Source organism: Chelon labrosus (genome assembly GCF_963514085.1).
Source record: "Chelon labrosus genome assembly, chromosome: 15".
Lineage (NCBI taxonomy): Eukaryota > Metazoa > Chordata > Actinopteri > Mugiliformes > Mugilidae > Chelon > Chelon labrosus.
In genome coordinates this window covers 13,512,528-13,526,367 of record NC_140348.1, presented here as the reverse complement: position 1 = coordinate 13,526,367, position 13,840 = coordinate 13,512,528, and the positions used below count along the sequence as shown (strand labels likewise).

General features: G+C 40.5%; 2 protein-coding genes across 2 annotated transcripts in view; one reads left to right on the top strand and one right to left on the bottom strand.

Moving 5' to 3' along the window:
- The window catches only part of pcsk2 (proprotein convertase subtilisin/kexin type 2), a gene marked incomplete at its 5' end in the record, with an annotated part of 28,313 nt that extends 26,827 nt beyond the window's left edge, over positions 1-1,486 (top strand). Inside the window, one exon of the mRNA XM_084561556.1 lies at positions 591-1,486. Coding sequence (XP_084417682.1) covers positions 591-1,080 — 490 coding nt within the window. The 3' untranslated portion in view covers positions 1,081-1,486. The remainder of the gene's footprint in view (positions 1-590) is intronic.
- Positions 1,487-3,135: 1,649 nt separating this feature from the next.
- Positions 3,136-12,125, bottom strand: bfsp1 (beaded filament structural protein 1; the record flags this gene model as incomplete). Its single annotated transcript, XM_084562386.1, has 8 exons — positions 3,136-4,449; positions 4,725-4,816; positions 5,604-5,824; positions 6,617-6,730; positions 8,810-8,902; positions 10,454-10,549; positions 10,885-10,945; positions 11,752-12,125. 8 exons carry the CDS (start codon positions 12,123-12,125, stop codon positions 3,440-3,442), a joined length of 2,061 nt encoding a protein of 686 aa, XP_084418512.1. The 3' UTR covers positions 3,136-3,439.
- Positions 12,126-13,840: the final 1,715 nt, after the last annotated feature.

Below are 13,840 nucleotides of genomic sequence, written 5' to 3'. Positions count from 1 at the left end.
AGATTTCCACTTGAATACACGTCATTACATAGATTTAATAACTGGTCATTTTACCAGGTCTGTTTAGTTGCTGTATTGAAGTTTTTGAACATTTCACAGAAACTACCTCAGCAGAGAATTCTACCTTAAAGTCCAATCCTTTCTAATTCTTTCTTGTCTACTCTTGCTTAATAATGATAATAACGCATCATCCATCATTCATTTGAGCATGTGTGTGCCCTTTATACTGGTTAAAACTAGAACTTTATGTGACAAAATGTGATCGTGAGCACAGAGACAAGCACTTTATTCCTTGTGCTAGAGATGAATTACACGGCAAAGCGAGCAAACATGACAGTTGTCACTGCTTTTGTGCAACAAAGCAGAAAGTTCAAAATGAGGCTTCATTCTTTGTCAGGGTTGGACGAATCTATAAGAAAAATAGGTCAATTGCGGTTTACTCCAAAGACTGTCTTAGGTTATGTTCAAACCCATATTCTATTTTCCTTCGTTGCGCTCTTTCTTTATTGACCTTTATCACTGATATTTGGCTCCTCTTTGTTTCTCTGACATGCAGTTTTAATGTCTTCATTCTGGCTCTCCTTCCCCAGTAAAATCCAGTCCGGCAACAAGCTAGTCCTGGCTATCACCACTGAGGCTTGTCAGGGGAAGGACAACTTTGTCCGCTACCTGGAGCACGTTCAGGCCGTAGTCACTGTCAATGCCAGCCGCCGCGGAGACCTCAACATCAACATGACCTCACCCATGGGCACGAAGTCCATACTGTTGAGCCGGAGGCCCCGTGACGACGACGCCAAGGTGGGCTTCGACAAGTGGCCCTTCATGACCACCCACACCTGGGGCGAGGACCCTCGTGGTACCTGGATCCTCGAGGTGGGCTTTCAGGGTGACGAGCCACAGCGCGGGGTCCTGAAGGAGTGGACTCTCATGCTGCACGGAACACAAAGTGCCCCTTATATAGACCAGATCGTGCGTGATTATCAGTCCAAACTTGCCATGTCCAAAAAGGAGGAGCTGGAGGAGGAGCTGGATGAGGCTGTGGAGAGAAGTCTGAAGAGTTTGCTGAGTAAAAACAACTAAAGTCACATCTGCATGTTGCCAACTGTTTCACTTTATCTTTCTCTCTCTCTCTGCAGTCTTGCTCTGTCCCTCCCTAAATCTCACTGCATCTCCTTAGTTCTTCTCAGTCTCCTGTTATCCTCCCCTCTGTCCACCTCTCCGCCCCTCCCCTCCTCTCTCTGCTTTTTGTCATCAAGTGTTTCAATTAGCCCTCCTCAATGAATGTTTCTTGTAATCCAATCACGATAAAAATGTAACCCTCAGTAATCTGTTCTTCATAGAGTAACTATATCACCAGAATTTTTACACTCTACAGAACTGTACATATACCAAATATAAGCCACTCTTTCATGGTCTTGCTTTAACTGCCCCGCACCTCTCTCCTGCCAACTGTTGTACAGTTTGTGACTGTAAATGATATTCTGTGTCATTCTACTTAAAGTTTAATATCTTGCAAACAGAGCAGTGATATCTCTTTCTGTTTATATTTTTGTGACATGCACTGTTTCTATAAACAAGGAAAGGAATGTGTAATTCATTTTGCAGCCTGTGGTCATCAGTTCATATTTCATAATCTTTGACGTATACTATAATAAATCTATTCAGCTGTTTATTAAAGCACTTGAGTGATTTGGGACACGCTGCCAAAGATAGTGGCTAAATGTAGCTCATCATTCTCTGTCATTTGAGGAAACTACAGAAAAGCAGAATTTGATAAAATCGCACGATGGAGAATGTGGAGGAAATTTATCAGTCTAAAAAATGTATTAATTAAATTGGCGCACAAGCATTTTGGTGGGCCAGGGAAAAAGGATAACTGCAGATTACTGTTTTAATCAATCACCACGTTCCCCCTAAAAAGTGAAGCTTCAGCTACAGTATGTATTGGGGCCAAGATACTCTTCAGGTTTGAGGATGATAAATGTAGCATCAGTCAATCGTATGTCATATTCATTATTAGCAACGTATTAAAACATAAAATAAAATTGACTTAATGGTCAAATGTATGCCATGTGAAAATGAAGGCAACATTTTTATGTGAAATGCAACTTTTTGGAAACCAAAAATCCACCTATGCTCCCTGAGTAGCACCAACAATTAGCTAGTTAGCATTTAGCAAGCTAAGGTAACACAGCCGGATATTTCAAGCTAAAGAGGAAGTATGAACGTAGGATTTGAATTTATCGGGGTGGCAGAACCATGAATACAAATTAATTTTAATATTTCTTGGTGTTGCTGGCAGCTGCCTAACTTCAAATGTGGTCCACTTTGGGTTGTTTTTCTCACGTGCAAACAGGGCAAAGAATGAAACAAATCTTCATGGCTTCATGTATTTATGAAACACACAGCATATGGGGTATTGGACTGCACCATAACCAGCACACTAATACTCAGCCACTAATTAATTTAACCAACTTGCCCAACTCAAACAACTTCAAAGTTATATATAAAACTTTTGGTGTGCGGTTCTGACTAGCTTAATCAGTTTTGCTCACCACCTCTTTTATATCTCTGACTAAAACCATCTACTCTTTTTCCTCTTATCATTCTCATCATTTCTAAAGACAGACTCGACCTGCACAGGACACTGCAAACTACTCAAGGTCACATAAAAAATGAATGAGAATCCTGTGGATGCTGCAGCATTTAAATAAAACACAGAGTTAAGGTGGCAATGATACTGGAAGAAATATCTCCAAACTGTTAAACACTATAAAATAACAGGTATATATTAAACCCAATATACTGATAATATTTTGTAACCTATCATATAAATATGTGAGATGCTTGGTGCACAGTGATGTTCTTAAATCAAGTCGAACAAGGTGTCAATTGATGTTTGAATCTCTTTTTTTATTATTCAATATATCAAAGCAAATTAATACACAGCAAAATTGTGCTGAGGGCAGGCAGTGGCATCCAATTAAACTAATGAGCTCAAAGGGGAAAGTTGGAGTTCTAAGACAGAGTTCAGAAGGGCGGCACAACTTCTCACATTTTTCTTTCTTTTTCTTCTTTTTTTATAGGTGGCATAGAGTTTTGGTTTTCATTGTCCCAAGTTTTCAGACAGTAAAGGACTCATAGCTTGAGTATAGGTGCGAGTCGAACAACAACAGCAGTACTCATGGAACCAGCAAAACGTATTCTGGACGCAAGACCAGAGAGACTGCAAGCAAATGAAGGAGCGTTGATTATCAGAGCAGGAATGTGTGGTTGGTCTTTATGCATGGTTGGTCTCCCCAAGAGAAACATTAGTGTTAATAAAGTAGTCTGAGGAACCATGTCATTTATGTAGTCTGACCCCGACATCAGTATCGTCTTCTTGTCCCGGACCATGTAGGACCTTGGTGGAGATGAGTCTTCATCAGGTGACGTGACTTCAGTGTTTCTTCTTGCAGGACTTCTCAATCATGGTCTCCACAACCATGGAAGTCTCCTCATAACCTTTAACTTTGCGGTCATTGGAGATCTTCTCCACAGACTCCACCACCTCCACTTTCTCATAGCTCATGCTGTCTGGTTTGTAGCTGCCTGAGCTGGTGCTGGTGCTTGTGCTGGTGCTGGAACTTGAGCTGGAGCTTGTGCTGGCACCGCGAGGAGCAGGCTTTGGGACGGGCCCACTTGAGCCGTTGTCACCCCTGTTTTTCTTGGAGTGATTGCCAGCTGGGGTGGGATCTTTGTGGCCAGAGTTTGGACCAAAAGGTGGAGGGACTGGGCTTGGATCTTTAGCGTGAGGGTGAGGCTCTCCATTATTATGTTTTCCTTTACCTCCATTATCCTTAGCTCTTCCACCCTTATTATCCTCCTTTCCTCCTCCTCCTACATTAGAAGGCGGGGTGGGACCGAGAGGGGTAGGGTCTAGCATGGGCTGAGGAGGTGGAGGAGAGGGTGTGCTACGTCCGTAAGGCTCATAAGGGGAGATCATTCCATCTCTGATAGTGACGTAGATGTGGCCAGCAGATGGTGTGGAGGTGTAGAAACAGGGATCCAGGTAGCTGCCGTCACCAGTGACAAGGACGTACCGGCCCTTGGTGTAGAAATCAGCAATTGGTTCAGGCTTCTTGTACTTCCTCATTCTGTCTCTGACAATGTTACAAAGTGTGTCAAAGGCTTTGCTAATCTGTGCTCCGTCTGGCACATCCTGTGGAGACACTCCGGTGAGATGAGGTCTCTGCTCTTTTCTTTTCACTTTCTCTTCCTGCACTTGCTCAGATGGGATCCCTTTTGTTTCCTCATCTGGAGCCTCGCCGCTAGCTCCACCATTTTTCTCCTCTTGTCTGCTGTCCATCACATCTTTTGGGCTCAGCTCCTTCTTTTTCAGAACCTTCTTGGCCAGTATCTTTTGCCGGGGCTTGATGTTGGTGATATCCTGGATGGCCTGGGTGATATCTGGGCACAAATGAGGCATGAGTCAAGTAGCTGGAAGTGATGAACTAAAAACATTGTATATGCCCAAACACACATATTAAGGACAGTAAATATTATAAAGAAAGTATATATAATATCTATAACTAGATATTATTAGATATTACTATTACTTTAAATGGTCAGGAGATTTGTCAGTTTTTTAAGACCGTGCAGACATGCTTGTCTCAACTACAATAGCAGCTGATTGTGCACTCAGCTGTCATTGCCAATGTAAACCAGCTGTGATGTGCCCTTACCTCTCCCCCTGCTTGATGCAGAGGGTGTGTGAGTGTAGCGGTAATTAGTTGTAAACAGGGTAATGGGAGAGCCAATTATTGCTGAATTCAACCTGCAGGAAAGAGAGCAGTAAAATGTCACCCATACAACAGTGTACTGAATGTACCGAACAGGTTTATTATGCATGGAAATCAGGTAAGGAAGTTAGTAATTCACATTTGTAAAATCAGTAAACAATAGGTAGCTTTAAATTACACAAATATGTATAAAACATTAAATTACATTAAGAGCAAAATAGAGAAAAGTATTTGTCGTTATACGGGGCCATCTGCTGGCTGGTCTCCTTTTCTACATGAACCCTGATACAGTACAGAAAAAGATTAATCTCTGTAGCTGTAAACTAGTCTGCATTTCTACAATTGCACTCACAATACTGATGTAGTGTATTTTAATGCTAATTTCAGTATTCTTCAATGTAAATAATGTTAAATGTTACTGTTTTGTTTATTTTTTTGTCAAGAGGCATTGCGAGAAGCTCTTGTTGGACTTCATGAGAGAGCTTTTAAACAATTCACACAAGAGATGACATTTAGGGAAATTATTACTTAATAATTAAAGTAATCAATATGTAAATGTTGTTGACTAGAAGCTAATCTAACTCTTTTTGGGGGCTTGACTCTATAAAGACCACATCATTTCGGGCTTTAGCCCTGCCTCTTGTGGGATTTTATGAGAATGTAAACCCTTAAATTTGACATTTTATGTCAGCCAACGGTTAAGAGCTCAGTTCCTCTGTGTCAATTCTTAATAACCTGAAGTGAACCGTTAACCTTTTCAGTCAGGCTTTGCATGTCTGTGTAAGTGTCTCTGTGTGTGTCAGCCAATCTGAGGCACTTTACCTAGTATCTTCGTTCTCGATAATCCTCTTGTACCTCTCCAGCTCATTCTCGAGAGACGTCTGGTACATGGCCAGGTGGCGACATTCACTGGTGATCTTCTCCAGGGACCTCTCCGCTTCCTCAATCTCCTTCCTCAGAGATTCAATTTGCTCGTTGTACATCTGGATCTCATCGTCATAACTTTCCTGTGTGCTTTTGATGGATTGATCCAGCATTGAAGTCTTACAGAAGAAATGGAAACAGGGTTTAAGAAATTATATGAAATTAAAATAATCAAGAAACTTTCACTAATAATAACATAGTATGTATTATGAATGAAAGAAGGATCAGTGTTTGGAGATAAGACAATGTAACTGAGTAAAGTAAATGCATAAAATTATTCAAAAAGAAAAAAATAGATTGTGCATAACAGATGCAAAATAAAGATGCTTGCTTGTGCAAATGCAGATGCAGGTCAACATCTGTGGGAACAATGCAGCCAAGTGAAGAAAATTTGGAAATCAATGCAATGACTGGTTGGTAATTTTGCTTCAATTATGCCAAAGGGGTCCACACTGTCTTCACAAAATCCATAACCACATTGTCATGAGGTGGTCATGGCTGACATCTAGTGGTATGTCTGCAGCATCTGTATCTAGTACAACAACATCATCAAGACTGCAGTGGGAAGGCCTATTTAATGCCTTGCTATGTGGTTGTTGTGCTTTAACGCAAGAAAAACACGAAAATGAAAATGCACTTTGATAAATAATTCTAGTTTAATGTAGTCTAAACAAAGACTCAAATATTAATCAAAACTGTAAACTAACTACATGTTAGTGCTAGTTTTAGGCTGTTTTAAATCCATATGTTGCCATCAAAGACCAGTTGTAAGTCTTTTGTAGACCAAACAATAATTTTTATTTATTTATTTATTTATTTTAAGCTTAGTAGTTAAAAAAAAGAAAAAAAAAGAAAAGGAGATAAAACTGCATGTAATTAATGTGGCACCTCCTGTTGTCATGGTGACCCACCTCAGCCCGTAGGCGTTGTTTCTGGGCCTGCAGCTGACAGAGGGCGCTCTTATATTCCTCCAGCTGAATCTGCAGCCCCGGCACTTTCCTCTGGGCCAGCAGCTTCTCCTGCTCCTGCACATATTAAGATCAAATCATTACGACAACATGCAGAGAATTGCCGCATTTGCAGCATGACACACAAACAAACAAGTATCTCCGTGAATTTAAAAATGTAATGATTGATTGTTGAACAGAAGGGGACTGAGACAGCTAACAGCAGTGATTATAGTCTTGTTAGAGTTATCATTAGAGCTGTAGTCATTCCATTTGAGATATTAAATATAATGACTATAATCAAATCCATGTTTGTGGCATTGTTCCTGAAACATGGAGATCAATAAAGGGTGCTGTCTTTCCTGAAGAGTCTAAATAACAAGAAATTATGTTTTGATTATTGACTTAAATTTAAAGCTTAGAAGGTTGGGTGTGTTATTTCTCTTAACTGAGTGATTAAAGTTAAATTACCTTGAATCTGACAAAGTTTCACAGGTGGTAACAAAACCATCTGGTCAAATGAGGCTTACTCATAAAAAATAAAAGCTGGGTGGTGGTTCAGACGAATCCATTTAAAGCTGAATTTCAAGTGTTACATTTGTTACATTGATTTACTTCTTCTTACCTGCCCAGGGACTGCAGATGGAAATTAGCTCCTAGCTATAATCTGGTACAAGCCATCTTTTTACTTCGCGTAATTAATGAACCTTGTACATGGTCCCTGTCTTAAATAAACCAATAAAAAAAATAAAAAAAATAAAATTTACTATAAAATTGGGTTTATGTGTTGCCTAAACACAGTTGTAAACATGCGATTCAGCTAATCGTCAAATGCTAATCAATGGCAAACAAGCGAGAAGGCCAGCTAGCTAGCTATTAGCCCACAGCAAACTTAGCTAACCAGAACCTTTGTTTGTGAGTCAATAATGATACTTACACTAACTGGGAAAACTACATAGAACATATGTATTTACATTTTGCATATAAAATATATTTTTTTCATTTATTCACTACAATGGCATCCAGGATGTGTATAGGTCATACATACATACATAATGTTGTTATATCAATTATTATTACAGTCTACGGCAGGCTTTATCATTTCAAAATTAACTATTAAAATGCACGTATTTTAATAGCACTGGTATTGTTTTCTTGTGGGGAAGAGTTATATAGATTCCTTTTGAATTGAGTTTCTTTTAAGCTGTGGTTTAAACCTTGTTCTGTCTCAAAGATGTCATGCATTTATCTAAAAGAAGTGTTCATACCCAAAACCTGCCAAGATCCCCAGACGTGTAGCTATGTTACCAAAAAGACTAAAACAACTCAAAAAGTGTTGCAAAAGCTGCTTGATCATCTTCATAGCCTGGCAGTTTATTCAGGTCTCTAAATAAGTCTCTTAAACTTTACTGGAGGGTGAATGGTATTCTTTCATTTGGCATTTTAATGACGCCTAACACATCAAAATGTATTACTGGTGTTCAGACGGGTTAGTCTGCAAAAGCCTTAGCATATGAATCATTCAGATCCTTACGGGAGCATCTACATTTAATTTGTTTTGACGCTCATTAATTAAAGCTTTTCTTTTAATTTGCCACCCATCTGTATTTGTGCACATCTGAAACTCGGAGGCTAATGAGTCCTCCTTGCTTAATTTTTCTTTTTTATTCTCTCTCGATTTCAGCTCAGCACTGTAGCCGGTCGCTGTGACTCTTTGTCACTACCCACTGAGATTTAACTCAACCAATCAACCGGTTTCTACATTCGGAGCAGCTCTGCTTATGAGAAACATTTATATAAATAAATCCTCGATCTGCCACACAAACGCGGGCCACTGTGGCACAGTTAGTCAAAAATTAGAATGCATGGCTGTTCTTCGCTGCATTTGCATCATTATGTGCCCTGTCGCTCTCAAGCGGCTGCCCTTTCGGTGAAGACTGTTTGACAGTGTCTCTGCTTTCTGAACATGCGCTCTCTTACGTATACAAAAAAAAGCACATACAATGGCAGGCACAGGCGGCCAAATGGACAGAGAAGCCAGTAACCTCATCAACCTTCCTACACTTAGCCAGGGCTGACACACATGCAAGCGCCATCTTCTCCCGCGGGGAGAGCAGCACAGACACACACACACAATGACAGCATTTGTGACCTCACCTCGGAGATGCCAACTGACACATTGGGAGCAAGAGGAAGTGTCTGGTTTATTTGCTGCAAAATGTTTACGTAGGTTTGGATCTCTGCGAGGTTCTGCGAAGAGGAAGATAACACAAAAGAATAACGTAAAATATTAAACTCAGCAACAGGAAAAACATCTCCAAACAATTTGCCGACTAAAACTGTCTGATCACAAACCCATTGCTTGTTTACTTTGCACGTCCTACTTTGTGAAAAAAAAAGGCTATTCAATAAAAGTGTCAATAAAATAAAATTTAACTTAGAAGATATTAATTAATCAAACATTTCCTTATAACAACGAAACTCCCACCTCCCCCCACCTCCACCCCATAAATTAATTCATAGCATGATCTCAGACTCTAATAAAGAGCAGCCATATTTTTCTCTCACCAGATGCTTCAGAGTTCAGGAACAGAAGCCTAATATTAACACGAGAGGACTCCCTATTCTTTTGCACACAATAGAGTAATAGCAGTGCCCTTAGAAAGGCTATCTCGACCTAGCAGACTCATGTATTAATTCATCCTCAGAAGAAGCACTGGCTGAAACTAAAAAAGGGAGAGAAATGGCTCAATGGAAAGTGTGCGTGATCCATTATGTAACATTCTGGCCTGTTTTGCCTCAGCATTTTTTACAGCTATTGTGTAGGACCTTCCAGCCGTTTCTACTGCACACGGGGGTAATATTTCAGGTTTCCCCTTTGTTCTCTCCAGTCGTATTTCAGAGCCTGTGATGAGCGGTATTGCGCTTTCTTTGCTGTGCTTTCCTCACTCATACCGTCATCGTGGCTCCAAGGAGCAGCGGCTTGACAGTCGGCGGTGTTCAAAAGCAACAGAAAAAAAAGGCATCCGGTTATCTAAAATTCTTTGAACTAATAGTCTTTGATACGTATTAGGTTTTCACACTGACTCAAAGTTAGTCAATAAATCCATACCAAATGAACTGCTCTGACATAAGAGACCCAGCCAAATAAATAAAAAAATAAATATAAAAAATTAATTTTTTTCTGTATTATTTGCTGCAACCAAGCATAGAATTTGTACAGAATAAACAAATCCATATATTCATAGCATGTACCAGCTAATTTGCAACACTGTCCCAGTGTGCAACCCAGTTTCCTAGAAATTGCTATTACTCATTGAATAATGCCTTAATGCATAATTTCAAGGAGCCGTAACGCTGGAGGAACAACATGAATTTCATTGGTAAATTTAATTTGCACTAAAATATCTTCTCGTAGCGCTGCAGTAGGATGTTATATGAGTCTTAAACCTAGGTTTTATTTAAATCTTCTAAGCCAAAAGACAGTTTAAGTCTAAGACACGATGCATTTAATGACTCTCCAATAACTCAACCACACATCGCTCCCATTCTGGTGTGTTGTATACTTTCCAGATGGCAATCGCCGAGTTCCATCAAAACATATTTGCCCATTTTATTTAAATATGATAGCAGAGCAATTTCATTAAACGTGCCCATATATGAGAACAAGGTGCTGTCCTATTGGGAATGTTAGGATTACACAGTATGTCGTCTTGGTTAATTTAGGAGCTGTTTAAGGATCCTGCACAATAATTCGTTATCCTTCATTTCAGTTTAGCTCACGTCTTCACTGCCTCTCACCTTCTTGTGTCTGTCTCTGGTGGAATTAATGTCGTCCTGGAGGAACTGAGACTGGATCTGATACTCCAGGTTTTTCAGCAGGGCACTGTCAGCCTCCTGCGAGATGAGAGGAGAGGAGAGGAGAGAAGAGGAGAGGACAAAATCCATCCAGACAACGACTGCAGAAAGCTCTTCACTGTCGTAGCAGTTAAGTGCACGGTGGTAAGTTTAAATTCAAATTCGCAGTGCCTACTTTGTGGAGAGAAAACTGCAGTTCTTCATTCAGTCTTTAAATTAAGTTTTGTTATTGATTTTAATCCACCTCTTGCTTTAAATGCACACATTTTTCTATGAATAAAGGAAAGTAATTATGATGCATGATTGTCAAGATGATATTCTATATTTCCCTTTGTAGGAGGGTGTTTAACAATGTAATTCTTTCCATACAGTACCTTGTTTAGCTGTTCCAGTGTGCCTCGTAGCTGTTCTTGATAATCACATTCATTTTTATATCTGGAACACAAAGTATCCTGATTGTGAATGAATACAAAGGCAGAGGCAAAACAATGTCGTATTACGCTACAATACATATCCTGAATATTCTGTGTGTTATTCATATACAATAAAGTGTTTGCTTCGTCAGCTAAAAGTGACACAGGTTAACACTTTCTTGAAGCTTAACACCTATTAGCTAGTGCTGTATTTTTCTCAGTTCATCAGTGCTGTAGCGAGGCTGCCTGCAGCTCTAGCTGATTACAAGGCCTTTCTACAAAGCTGCTATTAAAGCTTTGATCTAAATTTTATCTAAATCTAGACAAGATTTTTCTTCCTCGTTCTTGAATGGTATCTGGAACTGTGCACACGTGTACCACTCGGGTTTTGAGATACGGCTTGCAGGATTTGTTTAAGCAACTTAAACTGCAGCTATAACAGCCCCTATGAAAACACATCACGTTCTGTAGAGTACGCAGAGTAATATGAAGACCTTTTCTGGAAAGAGCTGAAACGAGTATTCTTGCATGCCGTCAGTTTCTGATTGACATCTGCAGAGTTGATAAGTGAGCATTCATGTTTGAGTGTTTATTTCACTTACCCTCGTTCACTGTACAGCCAATGTCAGACAGACTATCATCTCACACTATATATAAGGCAGTATAATGACATTTCAGACTGCATGTATTCTGGCAGTGATTAACGATCATCTTCTTTAAGTTCATGTACTTTATCACGTTCTCTTAATTCTGATGGCATTTCTGTAATTCTCACTTAATCTCAAAGGAAGACATTTGACACACAGATTCAGCCAACCACTCCCTTACTTGCTGGTAAATTCGTCCAGCATACGGCAAGCCTCCTTCAGCTCTCGCTCCAGCTTTGCTCTGTCTGAAAATAGCTCCCGAATGCGTTGTCTGTTGACATCAATCTGCTCTGTGAAGGCCTCCTCCAGGCCGCTGGCCTCCTCCATCCGCTGCAGTGTCTCTAGCTGCTTGCGGAACACAGCGTTGCGCTGCTCCAGAACCCGTGCCCTGTTGATGTACCGGGCAAAGCGGCTGTTGAGCTCCTGAAGGCTCTCCCAGCCGTGGATAGCTGAGATGCCTGCAGAGTTTTCAGAGTCCTCGGCTTCTTCGTCGAAGACATCTGAGCGCTCGTATTTTTCCTTGCGCACCTCGCGCGTGTAGCTGGTCTTGAACATGGCGGCAAGCTTCTCTCCTCTGGGTTGGTGGTATCCCTGGAGTGCTCGGTCCCCTTCAGCACCTTTATTGTGTGAAAACTTGGGTGCTCACCCTTGGCTGTCTCATGCTAGACTAAACACTGTACAGCACTGGCTGGAGGCGAAATAGCCCTCAAAACCTCCCCCTGGCTGTCAGCGCACATGCAACGAGCCTGGGGCCTTCCAGAGTTTATTGTTGTCTTTGTGGCAGAGATTAGAAAAGCCATGGTGTTGATGACAAAGCAGAACCACACGGACAAACAAATGGCCGGTCCGCGAAAGCACTGGGTTGTCAAACACTATTATTTTGGTTCTTAGTCAGCTGCTTTCTAGATCCCTGTTTGATATGGCAGATTGGATGTTGTCCCACCAGAGGACAGAAGGGAAATTTCGTGCAGCGCATTTGTGGGGACTATGGAGGACTGCTCCTGCCAAACATGGTTAAATGTCGACAAACGGAGCTGAAAGAACAGTTGTTTTTTTTGTTTACAAGTGAGTTCTAATTGTGTTTCTGTTTATGATCTCAGAAGCATTATATTCACATTCACTGATGCATTTTAGACAGACAGAATCTGCAACTAAGACAAATAGCTGCACACTATAATGAATGTTTAATGATCCCGTGTATAGCCAAAATGGATCAAACAAACAAGGTTTAATTGAACTGAGAATCAATAAGTCCTCATCTAAACATCATGTTGACTGCTTTCCTAGAAACAATTTTCCTGGTGTTTGTGATTTACAGAGATGGTGCTCTGAAGCATGACAGCAATTTGTGATACTGAAAATGAAAGTCTCTGGTTGTTTCTCATTGGTTGAGTCAAGGTCTTTGTTTCCTTTTGTTACCCTATTCCAATCATTTTATCCCCTTATTGTGACATTTGGCAGAAATGAGGGACGGAGTATGAGAGACAGAAAAATAATGAAGACATGGACGAGCTTCTTTCTTGGCTTTTTTTCCCACAAGCTGTGGCACAAATTCAGCCAGATGGATCTTGCATGCTGTCTGTAAAACAGCTGAACGAAACACTTGTCAAGTGGCATCACATCAGCCCTTCAGCAGATTTTGGCCGCGGCAAAGCCCTCAGCTCAAGGGCAGACGTGCGATAGTCAAGCTGCCGAGCAAACATTAAGCTACTGAACAAAACAGTTGAGGAAGTTAACTTTCATTTAAGCAATGTATGTTTGTGTTCAACCTTTACAGATATTCCATCAAGATCAAGGAGAACTTAATTACCATCGCATTGAGGGTTAGATGACAATGCAACCGCGTGTAGACAGCACTCACTGAGACAAAGAAAACATTTATGTTCAGTTAAGGACATTGAAGTAAAGTAACCAGTAAACAGTAGGAATAACAAAGCACAGTATGCAGTTATGTCAGACAGCAGCAATAACAGCCAATAAGTTGACGTAAAAAAGCGTTTTAGGGCACAAAAACAGGTTATACTATACGAATAAGGAGTTCAGAATAGTTGCCATTAGTCAATTTCAGGGAAGAAGCTGTTTTGTTCTTTGTGACTGAATTGTCCCGTTTGACCAGAGGGGTGTAATTTAAAGTGGTGGTAGCCAGGATGTGTTGGGTCGTGGATGATCAAATAATTATTAGTGTCGTATGCTAATTCACAGCAATTGTCCAGGGACTTTCTTTGCTTTTCAACATGACATTACTTTCCTTCCCTTCAGAGCCAACGAAA